Raw genomic sequence first — 27,652 nt, 5'->3', positions numbered from 1 at the left:
TAACCCTGGGGATGGGGAGCCTCACGCTGGGGCTTTCAAAGGGGGCATGTGGAGTATTGTGAGATGCAACTGTCCAAACAATGCACTGTTTTGCCTTGATGCCTACAAAAATAAAAACAATTCCATACTATACTATATACTATCCATACTAATATTATAAAGAGAGAGCCCAAACCTTTGAGGCGGGTAATCTCAGTAACCACAGCACCAATCACAACAACCAATACAGCGTTGGAAAGGGCAGTTGCAGCATAAGGACATAGGCTATGCAGACGGATAAAAAATGTTTTTAAAATTGCAAAAAATCCATACTATCCATCCATCCTAATATTATAAAGAGAGAGCCCAAACCTTTGAGGTGGGTAATCTCAGTAACCACAGCACCAATCACAACACCCAATACAGCGTTGGGAAGGGCAGTTGCAGCAGAAGGACATAGGCTATGCAGATGGCCACCATATATATTTTTTTTTGCAGAGTTTTATATACCGCGAACTTGACCCGAACTGAATCAGGTATCAGAGCGCTTTACATAGCACCAGTTACGTTAAATGAGGACACACATTCATTTTTGTTAGGCACGGGGAGATTAAGTGATTTGCCCAGAATCACAGGATGTTTGGCGTCGTTACCAAGACTCGAACCCAGATCCCCAGGTCCGAGGTCGAGCGCCTTAGCCGTTAGGCCAACTCCTCTATACATTTAAAAGGTAAAAGAACCGTGCCAGCAAAGTAGTCCCTTGTGTGCGTGTCTGCGTTGTGCTGTGGGCCTGGGCTGGGGGCATGTGGTACGTCCATCACATCGTAGGCTGTAGGCGTGACAAACGCTGGGGGCGTGTGTCCGCCCTTCATGCCATGTGAGTCGTACATACAGGCGCCAATTACATTGCTGCGCAGCATCAAGGGACACGCTGGGGTCGTGACAGGCTGGGGGCGTGACACGGGGGCGTGAGAAACGCTGGGGGCGTGTGTCCGGCCTTCATGCCATGTGAACCCAATTGTGCAGCATCCAGGGGCACGATGGGGGCGTGAGAAATGATGGGGGCGTGTGCTACGTTTCGCCCTTCATGTCCTTGCCAAATATACACATCACACACATTCTATTTCATACCCGGACAACGTCGGGACGGGCTGCTAGTATAGTCATATAAGGTAATTCTTGGTCGAATATTCTGTACAAATTATATTTATGTATTGAATTCTGCACCCTGCACCCTCGGTCAAGCCACTACCACATCCAACTCCTGCGCAGCCCTTGTCAGGCACATCCCATGACGGACCTACAGAAACCTAGGGCCACGGCTAGAGCGCAGGAAATCAAGGCCCTATTGCGCATGACTGGAGAGTGTCAAGCTCTGAGTCTTAACAGATCAAAGTCTAGGTCTCGAACTCTGGTGTCTCGCTCCGATAAGGACAGCAAAGCAGAAGGCATTTCTAGTTTACGACCACCCATTCAGGTGCAACATGTACAGTTAGGCAAACTCACTAGTTTACCATGTTTCAAGCGAAAAAAAATGCTTATTTTTATACTTGATAGGATGATGCACTCAACTACAAAAAATAACATTTCATTAAAGTCAGTAGCAATAGCAAACAATAAAACTTGCTGCGATACTTCCAAAATAAATTGGGAAATGTTGGCCTCTAGCTGGTTTTTATTCTGTTTCCTGTACATATTATTATCGTACACTATTTCACACCCTCCCCCCTTCTCCAGCAGCGGAGCTTCCAAGACCCACTTTGTATCAGAAGAATGAAATACAACAACACGGAAAACCAGGTTAACCCTTCAGCATCCGCACCCTACCAGCGTAATCAAGGAACAGCTGTGCAGCTTCCACCAATGAAAATAAACATCTCTTATCCTTCAGCAAGAATTACTGTCACTGCGAGCCGCGCATAGGAATCTGATTGTAGTAAAGTACAAACGTGTCACAATCTATGTGTTTTAGACGCCTGATACATTCTCACGTTCCTAAAAATGTATGAAACTGGTACTATGGTAAAGTGCTGCAATACATCCAAATCGAGTGCGCACTATATGAAACATTCAAAAATATGTGGGCTGCTGGACTGCCCATTGGTAAAGCAGGGATGACAGGAGTAACCCTCCCCTCCCCATTTGAATTCCTCTGAATGTTTTCCTTCATCGCAAGTCTGCTGCAGCTTGGGGTGGTCGCTGTGCTACTGGTGGCCTTCGAGTCGTTGATAAAGACCCGTTCCCCGCTGCTGTAATGTACATCAAGACTGTTGTGCTAAGTAAACAAGCATTTGCAATGCAATAGGTCTCGGATTTACGCGAGTTTAAGCTATTGGCATTGTAAACTGCAATGCCTTTTATTTATGTTTTAAAATCCAAAACAAAAATAAAAGGCATTGTTATTTGCAATGTCAATAGCTCAAACTGGCGTATGAGAAGAATGGCCCTATGCTAAGTTATCCAGAAAGGTATAGCGAAATGGTTGAGAAGAAGTTTGTGAGTCCCAAGGAGACTAGATGCCAATCTAGTATTAGATATTACGTGGCCTGAAAGACTATGATACTATTAAAATAAAACAAGAACAGAGAAGCAGCACAACTTTAATTGTCCTCAGTAATAATATGCAACTAACAGCCATTGACAAAGCAAATAGTCCTGGCTTGTTGTAGGTGTAATGTTATTTGTTGTATCATATATGTGGATGCTATAACAGAAGCAACAAAATAGCAGTAGTGTGGCACACTATGCTAAGTAAAGATGTTTAGCCCTTTATTAGATTGGCTATGGCCATTTGAGAGACCTCCCCCCAGTTTCTTCATCTTACTAGTTAGAAGTGGGCAGAACATCTGAGTAGGAGGGAACAGTGCCGAACACAAAAACGCAGCACAGAAGTGGCCAGAACAGGGCAGCGCAAAACTGGATAGAACAGAACAGCGCCCAAAAGAAAAAGCCAGCAGAAACGTGGGCAGAACAGGGCAGCACAGAACAATGCAAAATAGAGCAGGGCAGCACAGAACAGTGCATAATAGAACAGGGCAGCATATAACTGAACAGAACATTGGAGAAAAAAAACAGGGCAGAACAGAATAGTGCACAACAGAGCACGGCAGAAGGGAGCAGAGCAGAACAGGAAAGCACAGTGAAGACCATCAGAGTGCAGAGCGGAATAGAACAACGAACAAACGGGAGAGCTAGCATTGGGAACAGAAAGAAGGAGACGCGGTTGTGAAGAAAGAAATGAAAAGCGAAATGGGGAAAGTGAAGGACAGAGACGGGACAGTAAAGAAGTGAGAGGAAGTGAGTCAGTGCGTTGAACTGCGAAAACAAAAGAAAATAGTGAATAAAAGAACCTCGTTAGACGGCAAATCTATTTTGGAAAGGCAATGCGCATATTATGGACCGGGGATGCGATTATAAGCAGAAGCTGCTGCATCTTTCACGAACCAAAACACAGTAATTCTTGGCAATAAACAGTGAAAGAACAGAGCCAAGTCAGAGTGAGGGCCTCTCATGAAGCCGATACCACAAAGTGCTCCGAGATTGTGCACATAATAACAGATGTTATTATACACGAATCAACGGATTCACCTGAACAAACGCAAACACACTCAGGAGGCCCCAGCAGACTCAACGTGTGACCTCAGGGTACACTGAAATCTCTGCAGCAGGATCATTAATCCGATGAGGTCTCCTAGTGTTTTTAGGTGTTTTAAGAACCTGATGTGTAACCCTTAAATGTCCTGCACTCTGAGGGGAGGTATAGCGCGGGTTACAGTGGGGGAGGCATTTTGTGGGATTACCGAGAGAAAGAGCCCTTCATCCGTTCCTAGAGTTCCTTTTTCTTCACGGGTAACATGAAAGGAGGAGCCTGAGGTAAATGAAGCTAGCCGGAATATGTAAGATTGTTTATGTAGAGCCGAGGAGGGCTGCTCTGTAGCATAACGAGAGTCTTTGGAGAGAGGATGTGTTCACACGAGAAGATCGCTCTTGCTGCTGACTATTGAAATATGTTATTAATACCCAAAATCAGACACTTATTTCATCAACATTTAAAGGATGAAAGGCAGAGCGACCCTGTCAGTATTTGAACCCATTGTGAACAGGGGTTATCAGATGTGTATGGTCTGCAAGACCATTGGGAGACTATTACACAAAGTGCCTCAAAAAGGCAGCAGAGCCTAAGACAAGTCAGTCACGTGTCAAGCACAATATTAGCTAACATTGAGCCCATCATTAGCAACCAAGAGTCCGCACACACGCATTTTGGGGCAAATTGTAAGTTTTTCCTTTCTTGAATTCTTGCCCCTTCACTTTAATGCCCTTTTTTCCCAGTGAAATCTATCGTTCATCTAAAGTTCTCTCCCTCCAGACCCACAAGCTTTCTGCTACATTCTGCTGGTCTATTTTAGGTACTCAGATTATCATTTAAAGTTCACACTAAGGTGCGAGTTGACCAAATGCAAATAAATATTGAAAAAATATATAAATTGACTACACTCGAGCAAGCAACGTACAGTGCTGCGCGAAAGTGAAAGGATTGCTCACAAAGTGTGCTCAGTCCACAGAAGAGGCATCCCACTGAGGCATTTCTTTGCTCGGATGCGTTGCTGACGAGAGCTTCCTCCCAAGCAGTGTAAAAATCCTGGAGGCTAGCGGTCACTAGTGGCCAGCACAAAAGTAAGGTCCATTACATTAGTAACATTTAAAATACACACTGCACACAGGGCAAAGTAGGCTTGCATCCGGGTTCTTTCATTACAGGGCCAAATGGTACTTATGTCATTACCATAAAAGGATGCTGCGACCAGGCGGATGTCTAAGCACCCAGGACCCTTACCGGTGGTAAACTCCAAGCTTCTTTTGCAGATCACAGATATATGCAAATTTCTCACGAGTTTATGTCGAATATCTGCAAGAGATAGGCTCTCCTGGATCTATGTTGGGCACCCTCTACCACAGCTTCAGTGTTTGCTCGTACAGATAGTACCAGGCTTTGAAGCGCCCTAATGATGGGTTCCTGCTCCTTACAATAAAAGATATTGAACGCAGCCCTGGGCATTCAATGTGTCCGTGGACATAGTAAAATAACAGCAGTGACTGGGCCACTATAAAAACTTTTATATAATAAGACACAAAGGGCAGTGAGGTTTGCCGTTTAACCCCTCGTGGGCAATGTTTGATCCAGACGATCTCGACGCCAGGCCATCTGGCAAAGTTTACAAGACATTACAGGTGCCTCTCCCAATTCTTGGTACATGTTTATAATACTTTCACAGTTATAATAAATACTAACGAATCCATAATGTAGGTTTCAAGATTGCAGCCTTGTTATCGCCAGAGACTGAGGCATAGCATATATAGGCAGCTGTTTGTATGTCACAGTCGCATGCTGCCTGGAATGGTTTGTTTCCATCTGTGCTCATGGCATGTGTATTCTAATTGAGGTGACGCTGAAAATGTCTGGAGCTCGTGAAACAGCACTGCCAATGTGAGCGACTAACATTTGTGATGGGGTAATGGAGGGTTCATTTCCAGTGCATGGAAAACACGTGTGGTGAGACTCAGCGTTACTACTAGGCATGGGTGCCGGTAAACTCCACTCCACGGCAGTTGGCAGAGTTCTTGCTGAATTGCGGAGTGGAAAAACTCTGCGCCTGCTCTCCGGGTTATGAAACCTTCTCAAGTTTGCAGAAAGTTTCCCCCAGAGTCTGGCGCGGGAGGGCAGCACTCCGGGGGATGGTGATTCTCATTTCCCAGGACTGACTGCTGTTCTGTCCCGGGGACTCGGCTCTGCTGTGAGATCCCGGGACGGTGCTGCTCTGCCCTCCAAGCGGCTCTTTCTCTTTCCATTAAGGAAGGCCCTCACTTCCTCCAGCCCTGTCAGCCAGCTCCCAGCTGTTACAGCCCCACCCCTCGCTGTTAATCTGCTGTAACTGCTGCTGACTGATCGCTGGACAATAAATCAGGCTCTTTGTACATGAAAAACAAATTAATTACCCTACAAATCCAATGGACTCTGGGAAATGTGGCACAAATCTGTGTCGGATTTATGAAATGCTAGAAAAGGGAGTTAAAGTTAATAACCCTGCGACGGTGACAGTTTCAGAGGTCTAAGAATGCTGGGAGCTGAGCACTGAATCCAGCTGGCCACTCAACTCCTTGTCCGTCCCGATAACAGCCATCCGCTGCTGTTGGGAATTCATGTCAGCCGCTACGAGAGGACCCTGCAGACAGCAAGACGGGGGACACTTAGGGAGCTCTCCGGCACCGCCTACACACTGTAGCTAAACACAGCCAGAGGGATAGACTGAGGCACCGACGCCCTCGTTCCCTTCCCCAGCCCCAGAGGCCTCTGCACGCAGTGACAGAGTGGGGCATTTACTGGTACTGCCATTCTGCGCCTCTCGTTCCGTCGTCCTAAGCCCACACCAGACACTTCAAGGCACCCGCGGACCCCAGGTGCAACCGAACGCACGAGTGGGGGTGCGGTGAGGGGGTTCGGCAGGGTCGCAAGCACGCAATGCACCCCTCATTCCTGCCACTCACTACATAGCCACAGGCAGAGGGGGAGGCGGCTTTTCCTGTATTGTTATACACCCACGAACGGCACCAAACAATAGGGGTGCAGGGAGAGGCAGGCGCAGACCACGGGAGAGACCTGGAGTGCGCCGGGGGGAAGGAGAGAGAGAGAGGGGGGGGAACAATACACAGCGGCTCGGACTCCGCAGAACGAGAGAGGAATGAGGGAGCATAACTGGCAGTCTCCGCGCACAGGCCCCCACCCAAACCTGAACGTGTATTGTTCTTCGAGCATTTGCTCACACACAGCTTGGAAAGCGCTGGGAAGGCTGCCCGGCGCCACCTCTCCACGCGCAGGCGATGGCACCGCAAGGATGCTGCGGGCGAGTGAGGCCTCTCCGAGGTCATTACAGTCCCCATACATGGGAAGAAAATAAACACAGACAACGGGAGGGGGCGGAATTAAACAACAAGGGTCAGGGGCCTGGCAGGGTTCAACAGTCAAAGAGCTGAGTCACAAAAACATGACATGTAAAGGATAGGCTTCAGAGTGGACCAGGACCGGGACCGAGCTGGCACAGACTGACGAAAAAACATCCGTGTTAAAAAAAAAAAAAAGGAAACACCCACAATGGCCCACCTCTGAATGACGAAACAACGGGGCGGGGCTTAAAAAAAACACAGAAACGCCCACGAATCTGCTCCCAGAATGATTGCCACATCTCTCTTCCAATGGCTAGCCTCCATTTACGGAGCTAGCCAATGAAAGAGAGAGGCGGGTTAAAGCCCCACTGTAGAAGACATAAATCTCGGACTCCGCCCACTGTGTGGGACGCTAGTCCGAGACCTAAAAACCATTAGGGGTTTCAAGACGGGGCTTTAAAGTCAAGCTCATCACAGCACCACAGGCTCAGAGGAAGGTAGTACCTTTCAACCTATTTGTCGAATTAAAACGGACATGCAAAACCACACATCCCTTTTTTGTAAACAAGAACTGCAGCAAGCAAAAGCAATAAAAGGCTTTGTAAGTAAACAAGCGAAACTTGTGTCAAGGGAAAGATGCAACGCCTTAAACTCGCCATAATTAGATTTTTAAAAAACGTTCTGACATGCGGAGAGGATGAAGCTCTTCAGATTGCATGAACGCTAAACAGAAGCATACGTTTATGTCTGCATAAAAAGACGAGTGAGGGTGTAGAGAAGGGAGAGGGATAGCGAAGATAATTTCTGCTTATTGGTCCACTTACAAATCAAGCTTAAAAACTGTGCGAGGAAAGAGTAAACAAGGTTCCGGGAAGCGCGAGAACTCAGCCCAGAGTAAGCCAAAGCAGGAAGTAATAAATGAGACCACAAAGAAAGCCACTGCCGTGAAAGTGAAAGGTGACACAAAACAGATGTCATGCTGGCTCCCGAGAGCAAAACGCTCTGGGAGTGAACATTTTCCTAAAAGCTGGGACATCCACACGCCTTTGGCCAATTGCGTGCTAAAGCCAGACGCAGAGGCCAATGGCGTGTGAGCACTACATGCATGAGCTTCTCCTGAAGCTGAAGTGATTCCAAGAGGTCGATTTCTATAGCAGCACATCCGCTGCTCTAGGCTCGATCTAAAAAGGACCTGTGCACTCCTACTCATCATTACACGGTATGCTGATACCACTGCATGTGTGCTGCTTAACTCCTGGTGAAGGCGGTAGCCTTTCACCATTATGACAGTAGTGTTTTGGGAGCATCTCCTAGTCCAACAAGGCGGCAATCCGTGATAAAGGCCTATGTCAAGGCGCACACCCCTGATTTGTGTTCTTCTAAGATAATAAAAATCAACATTTGGGATACAGACATCAATACAGTTGGGCACATAGGGCATGGGTGCAGGTCCGTTACCATGCAGAGGACGTTCCAGTACCAACTCCAATACAGACGAAAAACCCTTTGTCACAGTCAAGTTACACAATGCCCATGGAGCCTGCTAACTGCAACGATGAGAGATCCGTCCTAGAACAAGAGAAGATGCAGATGGATAGGACTGGTGTTGCACTGGGCCACTGCTCAATGATTCAGCTGTGGGGCTGGTGTCCACGAATCAGGGCATATAGGAGGATACAAATAAAGCTGCACCTGTCCTGACAGACAAGTCATGAATGTATGCAGTCTATAAAGAAGTGTACTAGATGTATTTTAGATGCTACATATTATCCGAATGAGGAAAATGATATTTTGCCTGACCAAAATGTCCACTACATACACCCTATGTTACATACATGTGCATGTCACCCATGCATATTTCTCGTAGTGGCCTGAATCACTAGGCCTCTGCAAACATGTCCTGCAAGTCATCAAGTCATCAAGTCTCCCAAACATTAAGCTAACATGAAGGCCCATGATTTTGCATTGTGCACTTTTAAAATAAATATCGTACTGACCCCTTATTTTGTGGTTGAGCCTGAAACCACTTTCTGAAATATTGTTTTCATGACTCCTGGCACACTGAAAACTGCAGTCACGTCAGCAAGAAGCCTGCCAAGACAGTGTTATGAATAACAGTTATCTGTTTTCAGTACAGAGTGGCATCCCTGCCCGGTGAGGAAAAGTAAACAGAACCCGTCCGCGACAGATAGGGCCTAACTCTCTGTCTCAGCCCCCATGCAATGAACGGAGGAATATATGCTTTTTCTTTATTTCTAGTGATGAACAACCTTTGCTTCAGATAAAACATCCCCTCACTATAGATATCAGCTGTACCAGACGTGCTCAAGTCGCCCTGACACAGGAGATTTCTCTGCTAGGCCGAAAGTCAGCTCTCCTCCCAATACACGTCAATTACACGTCATACTCAAGTTGCACAATTAGGGCAGAGTTCCAGCTGGTCATGCAAAGTCCTCCTCTAAGTACCCACCCACCTATGACACCTACCTATCACCTACCTATGACTCATCAAGTGTACACCCTCATGCACCCTCATACACGCCCACATACTCTTATCTCTTTCTTTCTTGCTCTGCCTGGAGCGCTCCTCCCTATGTACAAGGAGTAAAATGTATATATTCTGTTCATTGTTATTAAATGTTAGATTACTCTTCCTGAACCTCAGTGGTGATGGAACATATTCTCCCTTTGACTCGAGTTATTGGAATAAAGCCCATTTTAACGTGGACACCACGGATCCTGTCTCTCATTTGATGCATGATACTTTGTTAATGCCTAGAAATTCTGCTAGTGTAATATTTTATTTACCACATTAATTGGCGCCCTTGAACAGGGACATGTCCCTTTCCCCACTCGCCGGAGTTTGTAGGTCTAGTCTTTGCCCCCTTCCACAGCCGTGACGGACTTTAAAGTGTACACGCCATTGGGATTTCCCGCTACTCCCTCAGGCCCAGGAGGAGGACGGACTGCGACCAGGCATCCATGTGAGGCGGTGAGGAACGCGGATCGTCTCAAACCAGAGCCCAGCCCGTGAGAGAGCAAGGTCCGAGGTCTCCAGAGGTTCACCTGTTCCAAGGCGCATGCGTAGAAGTTCGAGGCCTTCAAGTTTCAAGTCCTGCTTCCCGGTGAGTACCACTATGGGGAATGCATCAAGTTTCAAGACGGGCCCATGGTAAACGTGGGAACGGTAAAGACGTGTCTCATTTTTTAGACCGGTATGGTTGTACTGTATTTCAGTGCATAAAGTTTTTCAAGTACATGTTTAGCTCTCTGTATCAGTTTAGGTTGTAACTGTTTTAGTGTTTAATATTTGTTTGTGTGTGAATGATTGTTGATTGTTTCAGTCTATTTTTGTGAATATTGGTTTCAAACATGCCACTGTTTTCAAAGTTACGTCAGATAGGGACCAGAAAAGGTATACTAGAAGAGTCAGTTAACATCCCGCCTAGAGACACACCTGGTCATTATATGTATAATAAGCATGGATTAGACGCCATTTTGTTTTTAGATTTATGGGTAAACTATACAAAGGACCTGGAGGAAAAGTATAGATGGCCAATCTCGGGAACATGGGATCCTGAATGTATTATGAGGGTGGAGGAAGCGCTATGGAAAAGGAAGTCAAGACCCTCTCAGAAAGATGCCATCGAATTGTGGCGCAAAGAGTCACACAGGAGAACAGAGAAAGAATTGAATAAAGCAGATAGAACTAGACAAGCTGGGGAAAAAGCCAGAGAAAAGGAACTGCGGGAGGAGGGGGAACGTGACAAAACAGAACAGACTGATAGGGAAAGAAACGCAGTTGTTAATGGTATTTATCCCGTTCTGTCAGAAGAACTAGCTAAAGTGACCACCTCAGAAAGATCCAGTAGGCCGCGAACGCCACCACCTGTACCATATAGAGTACATAGAATAAAGCCGACAGCATCAGATGCGTTCATTTCCTCGTATCTAGACGAGTCCCTTCCAGACTACGTTAATGCAGGTTTTCCTCCACCCCCACCAGCAGATCAACTCCAGCAACTTCAGCAGCAGCCCGTAAAAGATGACGTAGGTCCCGGGGCAGTGGGAGGGGTGCCTACTGTAGATGCAGCCATTCCATTTTGTGTATATGATCCAGAACCAGGAAAGGGTTCAATGGTCGTGATTTCACGTAGACTAAGACAAGCTGTTGCATATCTAGAGACATTACCAGACATGAAAGATCACCTAGATAGCATGTATCGTTTTATTAGAACGGGGGAGGGACCAGATAGTATAGCACAAGCCATGGCACAAAGAAAGGTAGGGGTTAAGAATCATATCTTACGTTTTATTATTAACTGCCTGATCAGGGAACAAGACGAAGGAGACGGAGATGTAAAGCCAGGTTTGATAGAATGGAGTGATCACATAGATGCCGGTAGACATGAGAAACAGGGACAGATAGATGCCATGTACAAGAAAATACGAAAGGAAATAATAGAAAGAAACAGAAAAGAGTCTGAGGAGAATGGTGAGTTATCAACAGAAGAAGTAGATGAGCCAAAAGACAAAATGAATTATGTAGGAAAAGCGCGACAGTTTGACAGACCCAAATGTCTTGACTACAGTAAACAAGGGCCAGCTATAAAAGAAAGATATTCCCTTGAAGCTCTATTCCAGGCTACTGAAAAAGCACTGAAACAATAGATAGGGAGTGAGAGACCTCCCACACAACACGAAATAGAGTTGGCCCGGTCAGCCACCCAGTGGGTGTCCAATGCCAATATATATAGCAGTGATATAGTGGCTCAGACTTTCTTAAGCCTTCCACTGAACGAACAGCGTTTGGCTGGTATTTACATGGTTCAACACTTGATAACGTTGTATAAAAGTCAGCATTCTGATCCTGGTCACTTGCATAAAATACTTGACGACATTTTACTAGATAGATGGACAGGTTTAGGTACTGAATTAATTAATGTAATCCTGGATCAACGACATAAGTACATAGATTCTCTGACTACATACATGCCTCCAGTCTTACACCATGACAGACATAACGTACACATAGACAGACAGAACCCCCTACGAGAGGTTCATCCCGTTAAGAATGCGGCCAATGAGTTACAACGAGTGTATGTTTACACCCCCTTAACGAAACTAGAGATTTTAGAAATGAAAAAGATGTTGCCTTGCCATGATAAAGACCCGGGGGGGTTTCACCGTGAATTAAAAGACATCCTCCGCATAGGAGATTATACGTACGCTGACATTCTGAAGCTATTAAAAGTACTGTTACCTGCAGGGATTTATGAAAAGCTCAAGGAAAAAGACTGGGAAGTGGGTGATAAAAAGTTAAGTTGGGAAGCATTGGAAACAGAAGAGAAAGGCAGGGCCCCAGGAGTTGGTCTAGGAGAAAGAGCTAGAGAACTACCTGAATTTCTGATACAAGTTTTGCCAAGATTATTGATTACTATAAAGGAAGACTGGGATGCTATTTCAGCCTGTAAACAAAAGCAAGACGAGGACACTAGTGATTTCTATTCTAGATTTGAGAAATGCTTTACTATTAATAGTGGCCTTAAGCCTGGTAGCGAGTCATTTCCACATCTTTTTGTGAGCAAATTAGTAGAGAATTCCTTACCCCAGATCAAGAATAGAGTACTGAAGGTTGAGAGTACTTGGCAAGCAAACAGCCCTTCACAAATGTTACAGATGCTACAGTATCATCAGAACAGAATTAGGGAAGAGCAGGATCATGAAAAGAGACGCATGAAAGAGACCAAAATGAAGGTGCTGGTTGCCCAGACGGTACCGGCGACTTCAAACAAACATAACACGACACCAGTTAAAGGGAACTGTAATTATTGCAAACAACCAGGTCACTTTGTAAAGGACTGCACTGTCCTGAAACACAACATTGCTACAGGCAAGACAAAAGAGCGACAGTACACTCCTAGACAGAATAACACGCAACAGAACACGCAACAGACAGTAGCGAATTTTCCTCCACCACCGCCTGTTCATGCCTCACCACAAATGTATCAGTACACACAGTCTGACTATCCAGAATATCAACAGTTCTCATGAAACAGCCTCGAGAGGGAAGTAGGCTTGCCCCTTATTGAGGTTCCTGTAGATCAAGAGGGTCCGTATGTACATAGTCGTGTTCTAGGTCAGGATCAAAAGTTTCTGATTGACACAGGGGCGAGCAGAACTACCATCAGTCATGACGAGGTTCCAGGGGCACCTCTCTCAGGCTCACAGAATGTTTCCCTGGGATTTTCAGGAAAACACAAGACTTGCGCTTATTCTTCTAGTACCCTAGATCCAGTGGCCCAGGCTCTGCCATCATGCCTGAAATCAGTTGCAGCAACAGCCCTAGCCATAAGACAAAGTGATTCAATAGTATTGGGCCACCCTCTGACAGTACAGGTTCCACATGCAGTGGAGGTTCTCTTAAACAGAACACAGACACAACACTTGACTGTAGCAAGACTGACAGGATATGAACTGACATTATTCCAGCCACACATAGAGATCAGACGTTGTAACATTCTGAATCCTGCAACACTTTTGCCCTCAAGTACAGTAAATGCACCACATGACTGTGTGGAACTAATGAATATAGTGACGAAACCAAGACAAGACCTGACAGATATTGCACTTTCAGAACCAGACTTAACGCTCTATGTAGATGGATCATGCATGAGAACGAGTGCAGGAGAGTTAGTAGCAGCCTATGCTGTGACCACTGCTACAGAGGTCATAGAGACACAGAATATAGACACATTGTCAGCACAAGCAGCAGAGCTCATCGCTCTGACACAAGCCTGCATAAGAGCTAAGCACTTGAAAGTAAACATTTATACTGATTCACAATATGCCTTTGGCGTTGTTCATGATTTCGGGGTACTATGGAGGGAGAGAGGTTTCCTGACCTCCCATGGGACCAAGATCCAGCACGGCCAGCTCATTCAGGCCCTGTTAGAAGCCATACATTTGCCTACAGCCATTTCTATCCTGAAGTGCAAAGCTCACACCAAAGTTACAGACACCATTTCCCAGGGTAATGACCTGGCAGACCGAACAGCTAAACTTACAGCACAGACACCAACAGACACGACAAAGACAGAGGTACCATTACTGACAACAAGTATGACAGTCAGGGATCCCACACAAGATGTACTTGACATACAGACACATGCCACCACAGATGAGATAAAGAAATGGACTGAACAAGGAGGGGTCCAGACTGACCAAGGTTGGATGACTAAGGGAAAAAGCTCATGGTTTCTCCCAGATTCTATGGTACAAGTAATCATAAATACAGCCCATAGTCCAGCACACTTAGGAGAAAAAGCAATGTTAGACAGCTTACAGAACATCTGATTTAACAAGCACATGCGTGCAGCAGCGAAGCAGAAAGTACGAACATGTATGATCTGTTGTCAGTTCAATCCAGGTAAAGGCATCCCGGTGGAACAAGGCGGATTTCATCCTCCTGACCACCCTTTTGAAGTTCTCCAGATGGATTATATCCAAATGGACAGATGTAGAGGTTACAAGTATGTCTTGGTAGTAGTGTGTGCACTATCTAGATGGACAGAAGCTTATCCAGTTCCAGATTATACTGCTGTAACAACAGCCAGACAGTTAGTGCGCGAGTACTTCCCCAGGTATGGATTACCTCGGGTGATCTATTCAGCCATTCTCTTCTGAATTAATGAAACAAGTGTCTCTTCTGTTAGGTTATACATGGAAGTTCCATTGTGTCCGACACCCAGAAGCAGCAGGCCTTGTAGAAAGACATAATCAGACCCTCAAGACAAAATTAGCAAAGGTCTGTGCAGAAAAAGGCGTGGATTGGATGGTAGCCTTGCCGGTTGCCCTCTTTTACATGCGTATGGTAGCACATTCCAGAACAGGCCTATCTCCGTATGAAGTGGTTTTCGGTAGACCGCCAAATATGTGGGGTACGCCTATGCCCAGAAAGATAACTGATGTTGACAGTAACATGCTGACAGATTACCTGGCTTCCTTGATGTCTGCACTACTCTCTTGTCGTTCACAGGTTGCTGCCGCCTTCCCTGACAACACCCAGGTCAAGGAACACGCCATAGTCCCAGGGGACTTTGTGTGCATCCGGAATTTTGATAGTTCCAGCCCCCTCGAGCCGCGCTGGAAGACCCCGAAATTGGTGCTTCTTACCACGAGGACCGCGCTGAAAGTGGAGGGACGCAAGGGCTGGATCCATGCCCATCACGTTAAGCGGTATTTTGGACAATGTGGAACATTTGCAAATAACATTGACTTTAATGACAATACAGACTTTGTGCCGCCTTTGCTTGAAAAGACCCCTCAGCAAGAGTATAGGTCTAAATTAAGATCTAGTAAGTCAGACGTAGTTTAATTGTTTAAGCCCACCCGGTGGTGAATCGGTTAGACTAGTTTCTGACATGTATAAGATCACATATGAGAATAGCAAAAAGAGATAGTTTACTGTAGCAAGAAGAGAGAAAAATACTGCAAGATATTAAGCAGTAGACGTATTGTTACCTTGATCATTCTTTTTATTCTGTGCATTGTTATAATTGGTGTTAGTTTATTGCTACATGTTTTCTTTCCCATTTCCTCACATATACATTCATCCAGTATGCATACATTTAGTGACCTGCCACCTCATGAATTGTCATATCGACTTGCCTTGCGTAACAATACTTTTATTCAAATGTTACACCATTCTCACCAGACCAGCAATGCAACTGATTGCTGGGTATGTGGCCAACTACCCCCTTATCAGTAAACAAAGGGAGTTCTGCCGAAATAATTTCTCGAATTTTCGGAAAAAACGCCCATTGGATAACATGGCAAATCGCACCTCTGCACAAAACATGCTTTTTCCACCACTTCCACAGCTCAGATCCTTTTCAAATTTGGCATCACAGTAGTCCAAGCGATGCCCTAAATCCTCACCAAAAAGCAACCAAATCCCTCCACTGGAACGGGTACGAATTTCCGCTCAAAAACACGCCCCCCGCAAACGCCAAACAACGCCAAAATCCCTCAACACCTTGTTAGACAGCATGTTAAAACAAATACTGCCTTCTCAATACAAGATATCAACTCTTTGGCAGCTGAAGCACAATCTTTCCCCAATGACTGCTGTACATGGGAAAGTCATGAACTCATCTCTCCACGTTATCACATAACACGTACGCACATCTTCAAAACGTTTTCTCCAAGCACTTGAAAGAGATCCAGCTCTCTCCTGCCTAACGTAATGTCAACATACTCTGCACAAACCATATCCACATGGCGCTATTCACAAGCCATATTTACAAGAAACTCAACAAATTATAATAATGACATGCTCTTCATAAACCATATTTACAAGGAGCTATTTACAAGGAACTTCACTCTCAGAAGGACTTTCTTCTTTCATAACGTCACGCCATACCTATTTCATTTGCGGTCAGACAGCTTATGTACATCTGCCCTTAGACTGGGGTGGGACTTGTTATATAGCATTCCTATTGCCACCTGTTTCCTTGGCCCCATCCCATTATCACAGAGATTCACAACTAGAACATGTTAGACAAACTCAACTAATACGCAAGTTAACAAGAACCCTTGAAGCAGTAGTGAATGTGACTGCATCTGCCCTGGCGAACTTGACCCAGGAGCAGTCTGCCATGATACTATCTCTGTCTGCAGTGTGGCCTGGCGATTTGCGGCCTGTGTGCAACTGCTTGCGTTCCCCATCCACATGTACAAAGGATAAAGATGAAGAAATGATTCTGTATGATCAGCTATACGGTCTCATGAATATAGATGTATCCTAAAGGGTTATGTAGGAGACAAGGAGGGAATGAGGAAAATGATATTTTGCCTGACCAAAATGTCCACTACATACACCCTATGTTACATACATGTGCATGTCACCCATGCATATTTCTCGTAGTGGCCTGAATCACTAGGCCTCTGCAAACATGTCCTGCAAGTCATCAAGTCATCAAGTCTCCCAAACATTAAGCTAACATGAAGGCCCATGTTTTTGCATTTTGCATTGTGCACTTTTAAAATAAATATCGTACTGAACCCTTATTTTGTGGTTGAGCCTGAAGCCACTTTCTGAAATATTGTTTTCATGACTCCTGGCACACTGAAAACTGCAGTCACGTCAGCAAGAAGCCTGCCAAGACAGTGTTATGAATAACAGTTATCTGTTTTCAGTACAGAGTGGCATCCCTGCCCGGTGAGGAAAAGTAAACAGAACCCGTCCGCGACAGATAGGGCCTAACTCTCTGTCTCAGCCCCCATGCAATGAACGGAGGAATATATGCTTTTTCTTTATTTCTAGTGATGAACAACCTTTGCTTCAGATAAAACATCCCCTGACTCTAGATATCAGCTGTACCAGACGTGCTCAAGTCGCCCTGACACAGGAGATTTCTCTGCTAGGCCGAAAGTCAGCTCTCCTCCCAATACACGTCAATTACACGTCATACTCAAGTTGCACAATTAGGGCAGAGTTCCAGCTGGTCATGCAAACTCCTCCTCTAAGTACCCACCCACCTATGACACCTACCTATCACCTACCTATGACTCATCAAGTGTACACCCTCATGCACCCTCATACACGCCCACATGCTCTTATCTCTTTCTTTCTGTCTCTGCCTGGAGCGCTCCTCCCTATGTACAAGGAGTAAAATGTATATATTCTGTTCATTGTTATTAAATGTTAGATTACTCTTCCTGAACCTCAGTGGTGATGGAACATATTCTCCCTTTGACTCGAGTTATTGGAATAAAGCCCATTTTAACTTGGACACCACGGATCCTGTCTCTCATTTGATGCATGATACTTTGTTAATGCCTAGAAATTCTGCCAGGGTAATATTTTATTTACCACACAACAAGCACCAACACCTTGGAATTATATCTGACAGTGAGCTGCCATCTGAAGAGAGAGAGACAGTGTGGTTCTGTAGGGTAATCCGTTCATCATCATGCCACTTCAGATCACTTCTGCTGTATTAGTTGAAGCATCTCTTAGATTTGGAGGTGCAAGGCATGGTGACAAAGGAAGCTTTATTTCTTTACTGCTACAGAATTGATTGGTTTCTCGCGGTCGGTAATATTTGGGGAAAAGAAGCTTAGCCATGCTAACAAAATTACGTGGAAGGGGAGCGGTAAATGAAGAAGGTAAAAGGCCAAGGAGAATCAAAGGCCTAATAATTAAAGGTTGTTAGTGCTCAGGAACAAGTCCCTGTCATGAGGCAGAAACTTGAGAAAAGCATGGCCCTACACTTGAATCTAGGAATGGATTCATATTCAGGAGAACTTGCCATTTCAAGTGAAAACTCACTGGGCATGTTTGGGAAACAAAGGAGGGTGTTAAAAGGGGTTGGAGAGTAGAGACAACTAGAAACTAAATTTAGAGGGGGGAGCCAGCATAAGTATTGTTTGCTGTATATGCAGCATAGCTTGTTGTACTCTGTAACCATGAACTGAATTTAGACCCACCTTGCCAGCAATGTGCAAATGTGTTCATACAAAAGTGGAAGTGACACTTATCCTATATACCACACATCACCAAAGGATAGTCTTCAGGTTCCACCTCATTTCAATCGGTCATCTGATGTACCAACACGTGAGGCTTTGACACGGTGTCAAATCCTGGATGCCAATGTGTGGAAAACTTCAACATTCATTCTTTAGTAAGACAGAAAGTGGCGAGGTTCTTAAAATTCAAGCACATGGAAGGCATGGCTCTATTTAGGCATTAGGAATATGCCATCTGCGATAGTACTCGCAGGATATACATTCTCCAAGATAGTGTCAGCTCTGCAGGCTTCCCACTTGGTTATATATTGGTCAGATGGTGCACAGGGCCTGTAGGTCAAAAAATTAAAGGCACGCTACTTCTTTAAGAAAATATTTATCCAAGAAACTTGTTGCTTAAAATAAAAAAAGTTCAACTTATTTGATAGACTAATGAGGAGAGTAGCTTAAATAGGTTTTACGAATTAAGTGCTCTAGGCATGCAGAACCAAAACAGATATTCACCAAAGTTTACCTCAGATTTGTCAAATATGGGTACTGGAGCTGTAATGCCATTTCTCTTTGCAGCCTTTTGAATAATGAGTTCTGCCTCATCAATTCTTCCCTGTGAGATCAGCCATCGTGGAGATTCAGGTATTACCCTAAAATTGAAGAACAAAAACAATGTTATAGATTTTGTGCCAGTATTTCAAACTTCATACTAGCTGCAGGGGGCGAGAAGGACAAATATTAACACAGAAAACAGATTTTTAGCAGTAAGAATTAAGTAAGTCTATATTACCTTGAAAAATAAGTTCCAATAATTTACGTCGGCACAGCAGGCTCTAGGATACCTTATATTTGTATGGTAACATCACCCAGGACCTCTGACCAGTAAAGAAGCCCCTCCCACCTTGGACACATTTTTGAATTTTTACAGGGAAAAGAGGGGGGAATGGGGAAAGGTGTAGATTTCGGCTTGATAGAGCCCAATTCAAAACTCAGAAAAGGTGGGGGAAAAATTGCTTTCCCTGATTTACTCCAGGGCTACTTCGTCGATTGATTAATAAATTTGCAGCACTGATAACAAAGGCTGGTATTGGCTGTGTGAAAGAGCATTTATAATAACATTCTTGCTTCGCAGTTTCTATTCTGTTTGTGTCTCTGTGTACTTCATTGTTTTTTTTAACTGTCCGAAGCATTCCTAAATGTGTTTACCTCTTGCTGCTGTACATCATTGTGGTTCCTACTGAGTTTAATATCTTCTGCCACTTACCATGAGTACCAGATAGAACACTTTAGCCTCTCAGTGGCTCCTGCTAGTAATTTCCTAATGTCCTTGAATATCTTTATAAATGTTGCTTCTCCTAAGACTAAGACGCTTGACACTGGGCGGATAACTCTGACATTATCATTATATTGAAGTTCTGGTGCAGAAAGCTAGTTCTTTAGGATTAGGAAGTGGAGTTGGGGGCGGGGGGGGCGGGTAGGCACATTAATGCCACTTCATCGATGTGGCAATTACACATTGCTATTACCAAGATTACCTCATCATCATCTTAGGTTAGTGCACTAATATTTCACTGTACCAAAGAGTCATTTAAAACTATATTAAAATAAAGAACGGTAAGCAATAATACTTATACAGTTTAATTAAAATCTGATTAGTTAGAGACTATTTCTAGGGTTAGTATTAGGGATACAAACAAATAATTATTTAATGTAATTTATATTATGGAAGTGCTTGAATTTGTATAAAAACCAATATATAAATGAATGCAAGGCTGTTAGTTACTACTAGGATCAGCATTAGATTAGAGGTAATACTTAATTTGATTTAATTTCAATTAAGTATGGGTCAGGGTGTAAATGTAACTACAAGGAAAAGAGGCTCCCAGTTCCTGACCAATCCAGCAATCAAATCCTCTTCTGAATGGCAAGTGTCATTTGCCTCTCATCAAATACAGACTGTGCAGAAATCAAGTAGAGCAATTGTAACAAGTCCTATGATGAGGCAATAACTTTGTTATGTTGTGTTAGCATCACTTAGTATAGCGCAACAAACCATCCCCGGAGGGATATCCCAGTGCTCTGCTGGAGAATGAGACTAGCAAAACTAACTAAAACAGCCATGTTTTTAGGAGTTTTCAAAAACTTTTCTAACTTTGTGGGGGAAGTCTATTCCAGTAGGGGGGCCAGATAGTAGAATGAACACCTGCCAAATCTGGAGGTGCAAATCCACGGAATATGAAGTAGGGTTTTGTCTGTGGATCTCAACAATCTGGTCAGATGATAGCGTCTGTGAATATTTTTTATCTAGGATGGAGGGTTGCCATTTAAGCATTCATGCATTTATGAGTAAGGCAGCACACCTTAAAGAGGAGTCTCTTCCTAATAGGTAGCCAGTACAGAGAGTGTAGTATTGGAGCAGAGGGAGAACCATACGGGAGAATGCACATACGTTTGGCTGCATTATTCTGTACCACCTGCAGTTTAGATAGCAAAGTCTCACTTGCACCTACAAATAGAGCATTTCTATAGTCAAGATAGCTTGTTATTAAGGCTTGAACTAGGGTTTTCCTGGAAGTAGAGCCAAGTAAATGCTTTTTTCAATAATTGAATGGTGGCAAAACAGATTCCACATAGCGTTGAAATTTGGTCATTCACGGATACAGAAGTGTCACCAAGGTTTTTAACTACTTGTTTTGGGGACAGGGCAAGACCTAGTTCAGATGGCCACCAATCTAACTTCCATAGGAATTGGGCTTTCCTGAACAGAAGTATTTCGGTACTTTCTCCATTTAGTTGTAGGCAGTTGTGGGATATTCAAGATGCTATCTTCCCCAAACAGTCAGAGCAGTAAGCTTTCAGACCAAAGGAGATGACCAGCTGTGTCATCAGTATAGGATATGGTCTTGAAACCACAATGCCTTGACGATCTGTGCCAAAGGTGAAAAGTGGATGTTGAATAACGTGGGGGCTTAGTGTGGACACATGCGGTACTCCAATACCGACTGGCATGGTACGTGATCTACAAGGCTTCAGAGAGATGGTTTGACTAAGGTCTTTCAAGAATTCAACAAACCACTGGAGTTCTTTGCTGCAGAACCTGATGTTGTGCATCCTGTAGGTTAAGATGTCATTGGAGACATTGCCGAAAGCTGCAGTTAGGTCCTAAAACACAAGCATCTTTGCTGTCCCTGCATCCAGGAATATTCTGAAACTATCAGTAACAGAGACAAGTGCAGGCTCTGTACTGTGACAGGTTCTAAAGCCTGACTGAGAGGGAGTAAAGAGCTTATGTTCTTCCAAGAAAATAGAGAGCAGTTTATTTATGATGTTCTCTAAAAGTCTGCTAAGGACAGGAAACAGAGCGATATGGGGGATAATTAGAGGGATTGATAGGGTCCACGTTGGGCTTTTTTAAAATAGGGGAGACTTGGTACGTTCTCTAGATGATAGCGACAGAGGCTGAATCCATGGAGAGATTAAAAAGGGACATAGCGGGAATAATTGAGCTTGAATGACTCACCATAATATTAGGAGGCCATGTGTCCAATGGTGATCCTGATTTGGCTGTTTCTAGCAGCCTCTGGGATCTACTCCAAGGCTCAAGGAACAAAACTCTCCAAATGCAAGATGAGCTTAGGTGAAAGTAGACTAAAGTCAGGAAGATAGCCAAGTTAGCTCCAGGTTAGGGGAAACTCTGCATAGATATTGCTTGTATTGTCTTCAAGAAAATTGGCTAACGAGTCGCACAGCTTTCGCGTAACCTGAGAACAAAGGCGTGCAGGCAAGTGGTTTAATGAAATCATTAAGGGCCAGATGTAGGTAAATATAATTTACCGATTCTAAAATACCGAATTTTACCGATTCAGTAAATGATATGTACCTAATGATTCTGTAAATTTTACCGAATCGGTAAAATTCGGTAAATACCGATACGGTATTTACCGATTCGGTATTCTCCATTCATTCCTATGGGCCTGGAGGCCCATAGGAATGAATGAGAATTACCGATTCGGTAAATACTGAATCGGTAAAAGGGGGTAGACTTACAAGGGTGGCAGGGTGTCACATTGACACCCTGTTGCACCCCTGTATAGTGCATGGGTGCACATGTGGCACACATACATGCTCTAAGGGCATGTATGTCTGCCACATGGCAGTTGAAAAAAACACAACATTGTTTTTTTTTAGGGTTTTCGATATTTACCACCAACTAGTAGTTGGTGGTAAATAACGAATCCTTACAAGTGAAAAGCACTCACTTGAGTGCTTCCTACATTAAGGATTCGGTAATATACAGATTCCTTAAATTACCGATTTGGTAAATTACCGAATCCTTAAATTAGGCCCCTACATCTGAACAGCCTAATACCGGTCGGTAATGGCCGAAATTCGGTAATTTCTGCCGTTACCGACCGGTATTAGGCTTCCTACATCTGGCCCCAAGTGTTTTGAACAGAGTTTTCGTGAAATTGGTTCCTTGTTCAATGTTGTTAATTGTAAAGTTTCTTCGGCCCACTTTTATAGTATTGTGGTAGCCCTTCAGCAGCAATTTAAATTCTTCTTCAGCTGCGGGAGCTTTGATCTTCCGCCTGCGTCTTTCCAGTCTTTTGCACTTGGATTTCTCCAGTTTTACATCAGCCGAAAACAAACCAGGGGTATTGTTTCTGCTGGAGGTGGCAGGAGTTTGTGTGAGGGGGCAATTTGGTCTAGTGTCTGGGAGAAGGAGCCATGAAGGTTTCCCAGACGGACCTCTACAATTAAATTAGAGATTCATATGGAAAATAAGTCTTGGCAAACGAAATCGGAAAGGCTGATTTCCACTGTCTTGTAATTTGCCTAGACATGCTGTTCGATTTTGCTAACTCTTTTGTTTTTGGAATCTGAATGTTAGTCAAATACCTTTTTACTGATAGAAGTACTATGTGGTAACTGGAAAATGATGGGTCCCATGTGAGAGGTAACTGAACAATGCAGTGAGTGCGACAAGTCAAACAACTGAATGAGGAAGAAGGAAAGTTATCTTCATGTTGATTCCGATTTTCTTGTGCACACTTCTTCAGAACAGTTTGTAAGACCTAGTGTATGTAAGACTGGAGAAACTATTCTCCAAAATGTCAGTCAATGTGCAGGCATACCCTGTAGCTAGGCATCATCATGGTAAGTCCAAGTCAAGTTTCCACGTTTTTTTCTGCAATGTATGATTATAACACAGCAGATGCTTGAAGAAGGCATGTCTGTATTAATGTTGTGAAGGAGGGATTGCAAGAATTAAGAGTACCAGAATCACAATGAACAAGCTATTTTCTTAATCTTTAATGATGCTCTATTTGTTTCTCATTTGGCTGGAAAACTAATTCCACAAACCCATAAATACTAGAGAGGAGCGATAGATAGCAACCTGTAAACAGGTTTAATGCAAACATTCACCTACTAGGCAACGCATGAGAAAAGCATGCTGGTAGCTCTGGTGAATGCTCTAGAAACGCATTAGAAAATCTACCAATACTGCCTTAAGTCTAGTGGAGCGCCATTTGAGTAGCTGTCTTTGGATATGCATGCTGCTATCAAAGAGGGCATAGTGGCCTTTGATTCTTTTTCAATGGTAGAAAACATGACCAGACGTCAAAAGATGGTTTTCCCAAAGAAGAATTAACAACTCTTGAAAACAACATAACCAGATCATAAAAGGTTTTCTTCACCCAGGATGCTTGAGTTCTTTATGAACTACAGCAAGAATGATTTGCCCGTTAAGGTGAAAACTCTGTCAAAATGTAGGTGGTGTTCTCTGTACTGTTTTGTTTATGAATAGCTAACTATGGATTGTTCAAAGAGAGGTAGTAAGTACCACAGAACTGAAAACAGGCCCATAGAAGCCTTAAAGGGAGAATTCACTTTAGTAACATATCATAGTCATTATAATGGTCCACATTCCAGCCAATCAGGCAGCAGCACCCTCTAGAACCTTCTCCTCAGAAGCTCAAGCCCTCAGACTTTCGTAGCATCAAAGAGACCATGAGTGCATGAGGAGAAGAGAGCCTCTGAGGGGAGGAAGGGTGGGTCGCATGTGAATCTATGAAAGACATCAATACTGGACAACCACAGTTTACAGGTAAGTAACTAATGTTCTTCTCCAGTATTAGGGGTGTCTTTCATAGATTCACATGCTTGAATAAGAGTAGAAAGCCGTAAAATACTACATACGTCATAAAAGGCAGTGCAAAACCAGAGAAGTAACACCATAGTATTATTAAAATAGCATACAGTAAAACATAATTTAAAACCTTTTATGACAGGAGGCGGGAAGCAACAGAGGCTCACCTTAGTTAAAAAGATTTCGTAGCACAGCTTGGCCCACAGCAGCATCCGCGGCGTCCGCTGACTCCAGACAATAGTGCCTCGTAAACGTGTGTCTGCTCGACCACGTTGCTGCTCTGCAGATCTGGCGCAGAGGCACTCCAGCAAAGAGGGTGGTAGATGATGCCACAGCCCTTGTTGAATGTGCTCGTACCGGAGTAGAAAGAGGTTTTCCGGCTTGGCAATGGCAAAAAGAGATGGCAGAAGAAATCCATCTAGTAATGGATTGTTTGGTGACTGGCTGTCCTTTGCATATTCGGCCATAGGCCACAAAGAGCTGGTCTGATTTACGAAAAGGAGCTGTGCGCTGGATGTAAAATTTCAGGCAACGGTTTAAGTCCAAGGAATGTAACGAACACTCAGCCGGAGACTGAGGGTTAGGGAAGAAAGTTCTGAGAACTACGGACTCATTCAGATGGAAATCCGAGGGCACCTTGGGAATACATTTTGGATTTGTACGCAAAGTAACAGCGTCCTTGGAGAATTGAAGAAACGGAGGTTTTATTGTAAATGCTTGGATATCACTTACTCACCTTGATGACGTCAGTGCGAGCAGAAGAGCAACCTTCCACGTGAGAAATTTCAAATCTGCTGAATGGATTGGCTCAAAAGGAGGTAATAGGAGCTGAGATAAAACCAGATTCAAGCGCCACGGAGGCGGAGGACGACGAATGGGCGGATACAGTCGAAAGAGGCCTTTAAAAAACTGTCGAATGATCCGAGAGGAATACATGGATGTGGTGCCATCATGACGAAAGCGGGAAATCGCTGCCAAAAAGACTTTAAGAGTGGAATGAGAAAGTCCCGATTTCGCTAGAGATAAGAAAAAAGGCAGGATTTGCTCCAGCTTAGCGTGCATTGGATCAAGAGCTTCTTTGTGGCACCAGACACAAAACCGCTTCGATTTCAGTTGATATGTTTTAATGGTGGAAGGAGCGCGTGCATGAGCCAACACATCCCTGCACTCCGGAGTAATATTCAGACTAGCAAATTTATTGTGTTCAGGTTCCAGGCATGCAGTTGGAGATATGCCGGATCCGGATGGCAAATGCGGCCTTGGTTCATGGCGAGCAGGTGAGGCAGAGGATGAAGAGGTATTGGGTCGCACATGGACAATAGGAGGAGGTCCGAGAACCACGGGCGACGTGGCGACCTGGGAGCAATCAGAATGACATGGCATGGTTGAAGCTTCATCCTGTGCAGCAGGCGGGGAATTAGAGGGAGCGGGGGAAAAGCGTAGACGAATTCGCTCGACCAGTTGATCGAAAACGCATTCCCGCTCGACTCTCTTTGGGGATGCCGACTTGCAAAGCGTAGGCATTTGCGGTTGGTTGAGGTCGCAAACAGATCCAGCTGTGGTTGGCCCCACTGGTGAAAGATGTATTCCAGAATGGGTTGGTGGAATTCCCATTCGTGGTTGTCTGCCAGAGATCTGCTGAGACAGTCGGCGAGGGTGTTGGAGACGCCTGGCACGTGTACCTCTGTCAGGTGAACTTGATGTTGAACTGCCCAAGTCCAGATTTCTTGCGCCTGTTTGAAGAGCAGGAGAGATCTCGTACCTCCCTGCTTGTTGAGGTAGTGCATGCTGGTGGTGTTGTCTGTCCGCACCAGCAGTGATTGGCCTTGTATCAGAATCCGGAAAGACTTCAGGGCAAGGAAGATGGCCAAGAGTTCTAGATGATTTATATGCCATCTGCGTTGAGCTGTCATCCACTTGCCCTTGACTGACATGCCTTCGAGGTGTGCCCTCCAACCCTCTAAGGAAGCATCCTTTGTAAGGATGAGTGAAGGAGGTGTTTCCTGGAAGGGTCGCCCCGCGGCGATATTCGGAAGGTGAGCCCACCATTCCAAAGCTGTTTGAATGCGGGGGGTCAGGTAGAGTTTGTCGTTGAACGACCCCCAAATTTGTTTCCATTGTTTGTCCACCTCCTCCTGTATGACTCTCCTGTGAAGTCTGCAGTGTGGGATCCGATGTACTCAAGAGGAGGCCATGCCCAGAAAAGATTTCAAGATCCGGACAGACACAGACTTTTTTGATTTGAGAAAATCGACCATCTTGAGTATACGAAGTTGTCGCTCCTGGGACACAAACACCTGTGCCAGACGAGAATCGATTAAGGCTCCTAGAAAAATTCTCTGTTGTGATGGGCGAAGATGAGACTTTTCCTGATTCATGGAAAGGCCTAAGGTGTGAAAAAGTGACAGACAGGTCTGAGTATGCTGTCTTGATTTTTGACATGTCTGAGCTTTTATTAGACAATCGTCTAGATAAGGGTAAAATTGAATGCCTTGCAGGCGAAGGAAAGCCGCAACTGGAGCCATGATCTTCGTGAAGACACTAAGCGCTGATCGAAGGCCAAAAGGCAACACCTTGAACTGGAAGTGCTTCGATCTGACAGTGAAGCGAAGATATTTCCTGTGTTTGTGATGTATTGGCACATGGAAATATGCATCTTGGAGGTCGATAGTGGAGAGGAACTCTCCAGGATTGTGGCCCTGGCGTCGTAAAACGGCGGCTCCAGCAAGTTGTCTGAACCCTGTTGACGAGATGTCAACAGCACAATCTATAATTTCTGCAGAGATTTTTTCTCCTTCCTGGACTATCGTCTGGGCCTCGGTTCGGACGGAATCAGAGAGCTGATTAATCAAGGCCGCGATCTCAGACCACATTTGGCGGTCATATCTCCCAAGGATGGCCAGGGAGTTTGCCGCTCTGACCGTTGTGGCAGCCATGGTGGTAAACTTCTTACCAATAGAGTCCAAACGGCGTCCCTCTTGGTCTGGAGGGGAGGTTAGAGGAGTGGCCGGATTCCTTGAACGTTTCTGGGCAGCCTGCGTTACAACGGAGTCCGCC

General features: G+C 44.6%; 1 protein-coding gene across 1 annotated transcript in view; it reads right to left on the bottom strand.

The window, feature by feature from the left end:
- LOC144769114 (organic cation/carnitine transporter 2-like) overlaps positions 1-27,652 on the bottom strand; it is a 739,817-nt gene that overhangs the window by 260,572 nt on the left and 451,593 nt on the right. Inside the window, exon 5 of the mRNA XM_078653116.1 lies at positions 18,968-19,094. Within this exon, the coding sequence (XP_078509242.1) occupies positions 18,968-19,094 (127 nt within the window). The remainder of the gene's footprint in view (positions 1-18,967; positions 19,095-27,652) is intronic.

The sequence above is a fragment of the Lissotriton helveticus genome, chromosome 7 (assembly GCF_964261635.1).
Source record: "Lissotriton helveticus chromosome 7, aLisHel1.1, whole genome shotgun sequence".
Taxonomy (NCBI): domain Eukaryota; kingdom Metazoa; phylum Chordata; class Amphibia; order Caudata; family Salamandridae; genus Lissotriton; species Lissotriton helveticus.
Note: the sequence above shows the minus strand (reverse complement) of the source record. Positions and strands in the feature narration are given on the sequence as shown.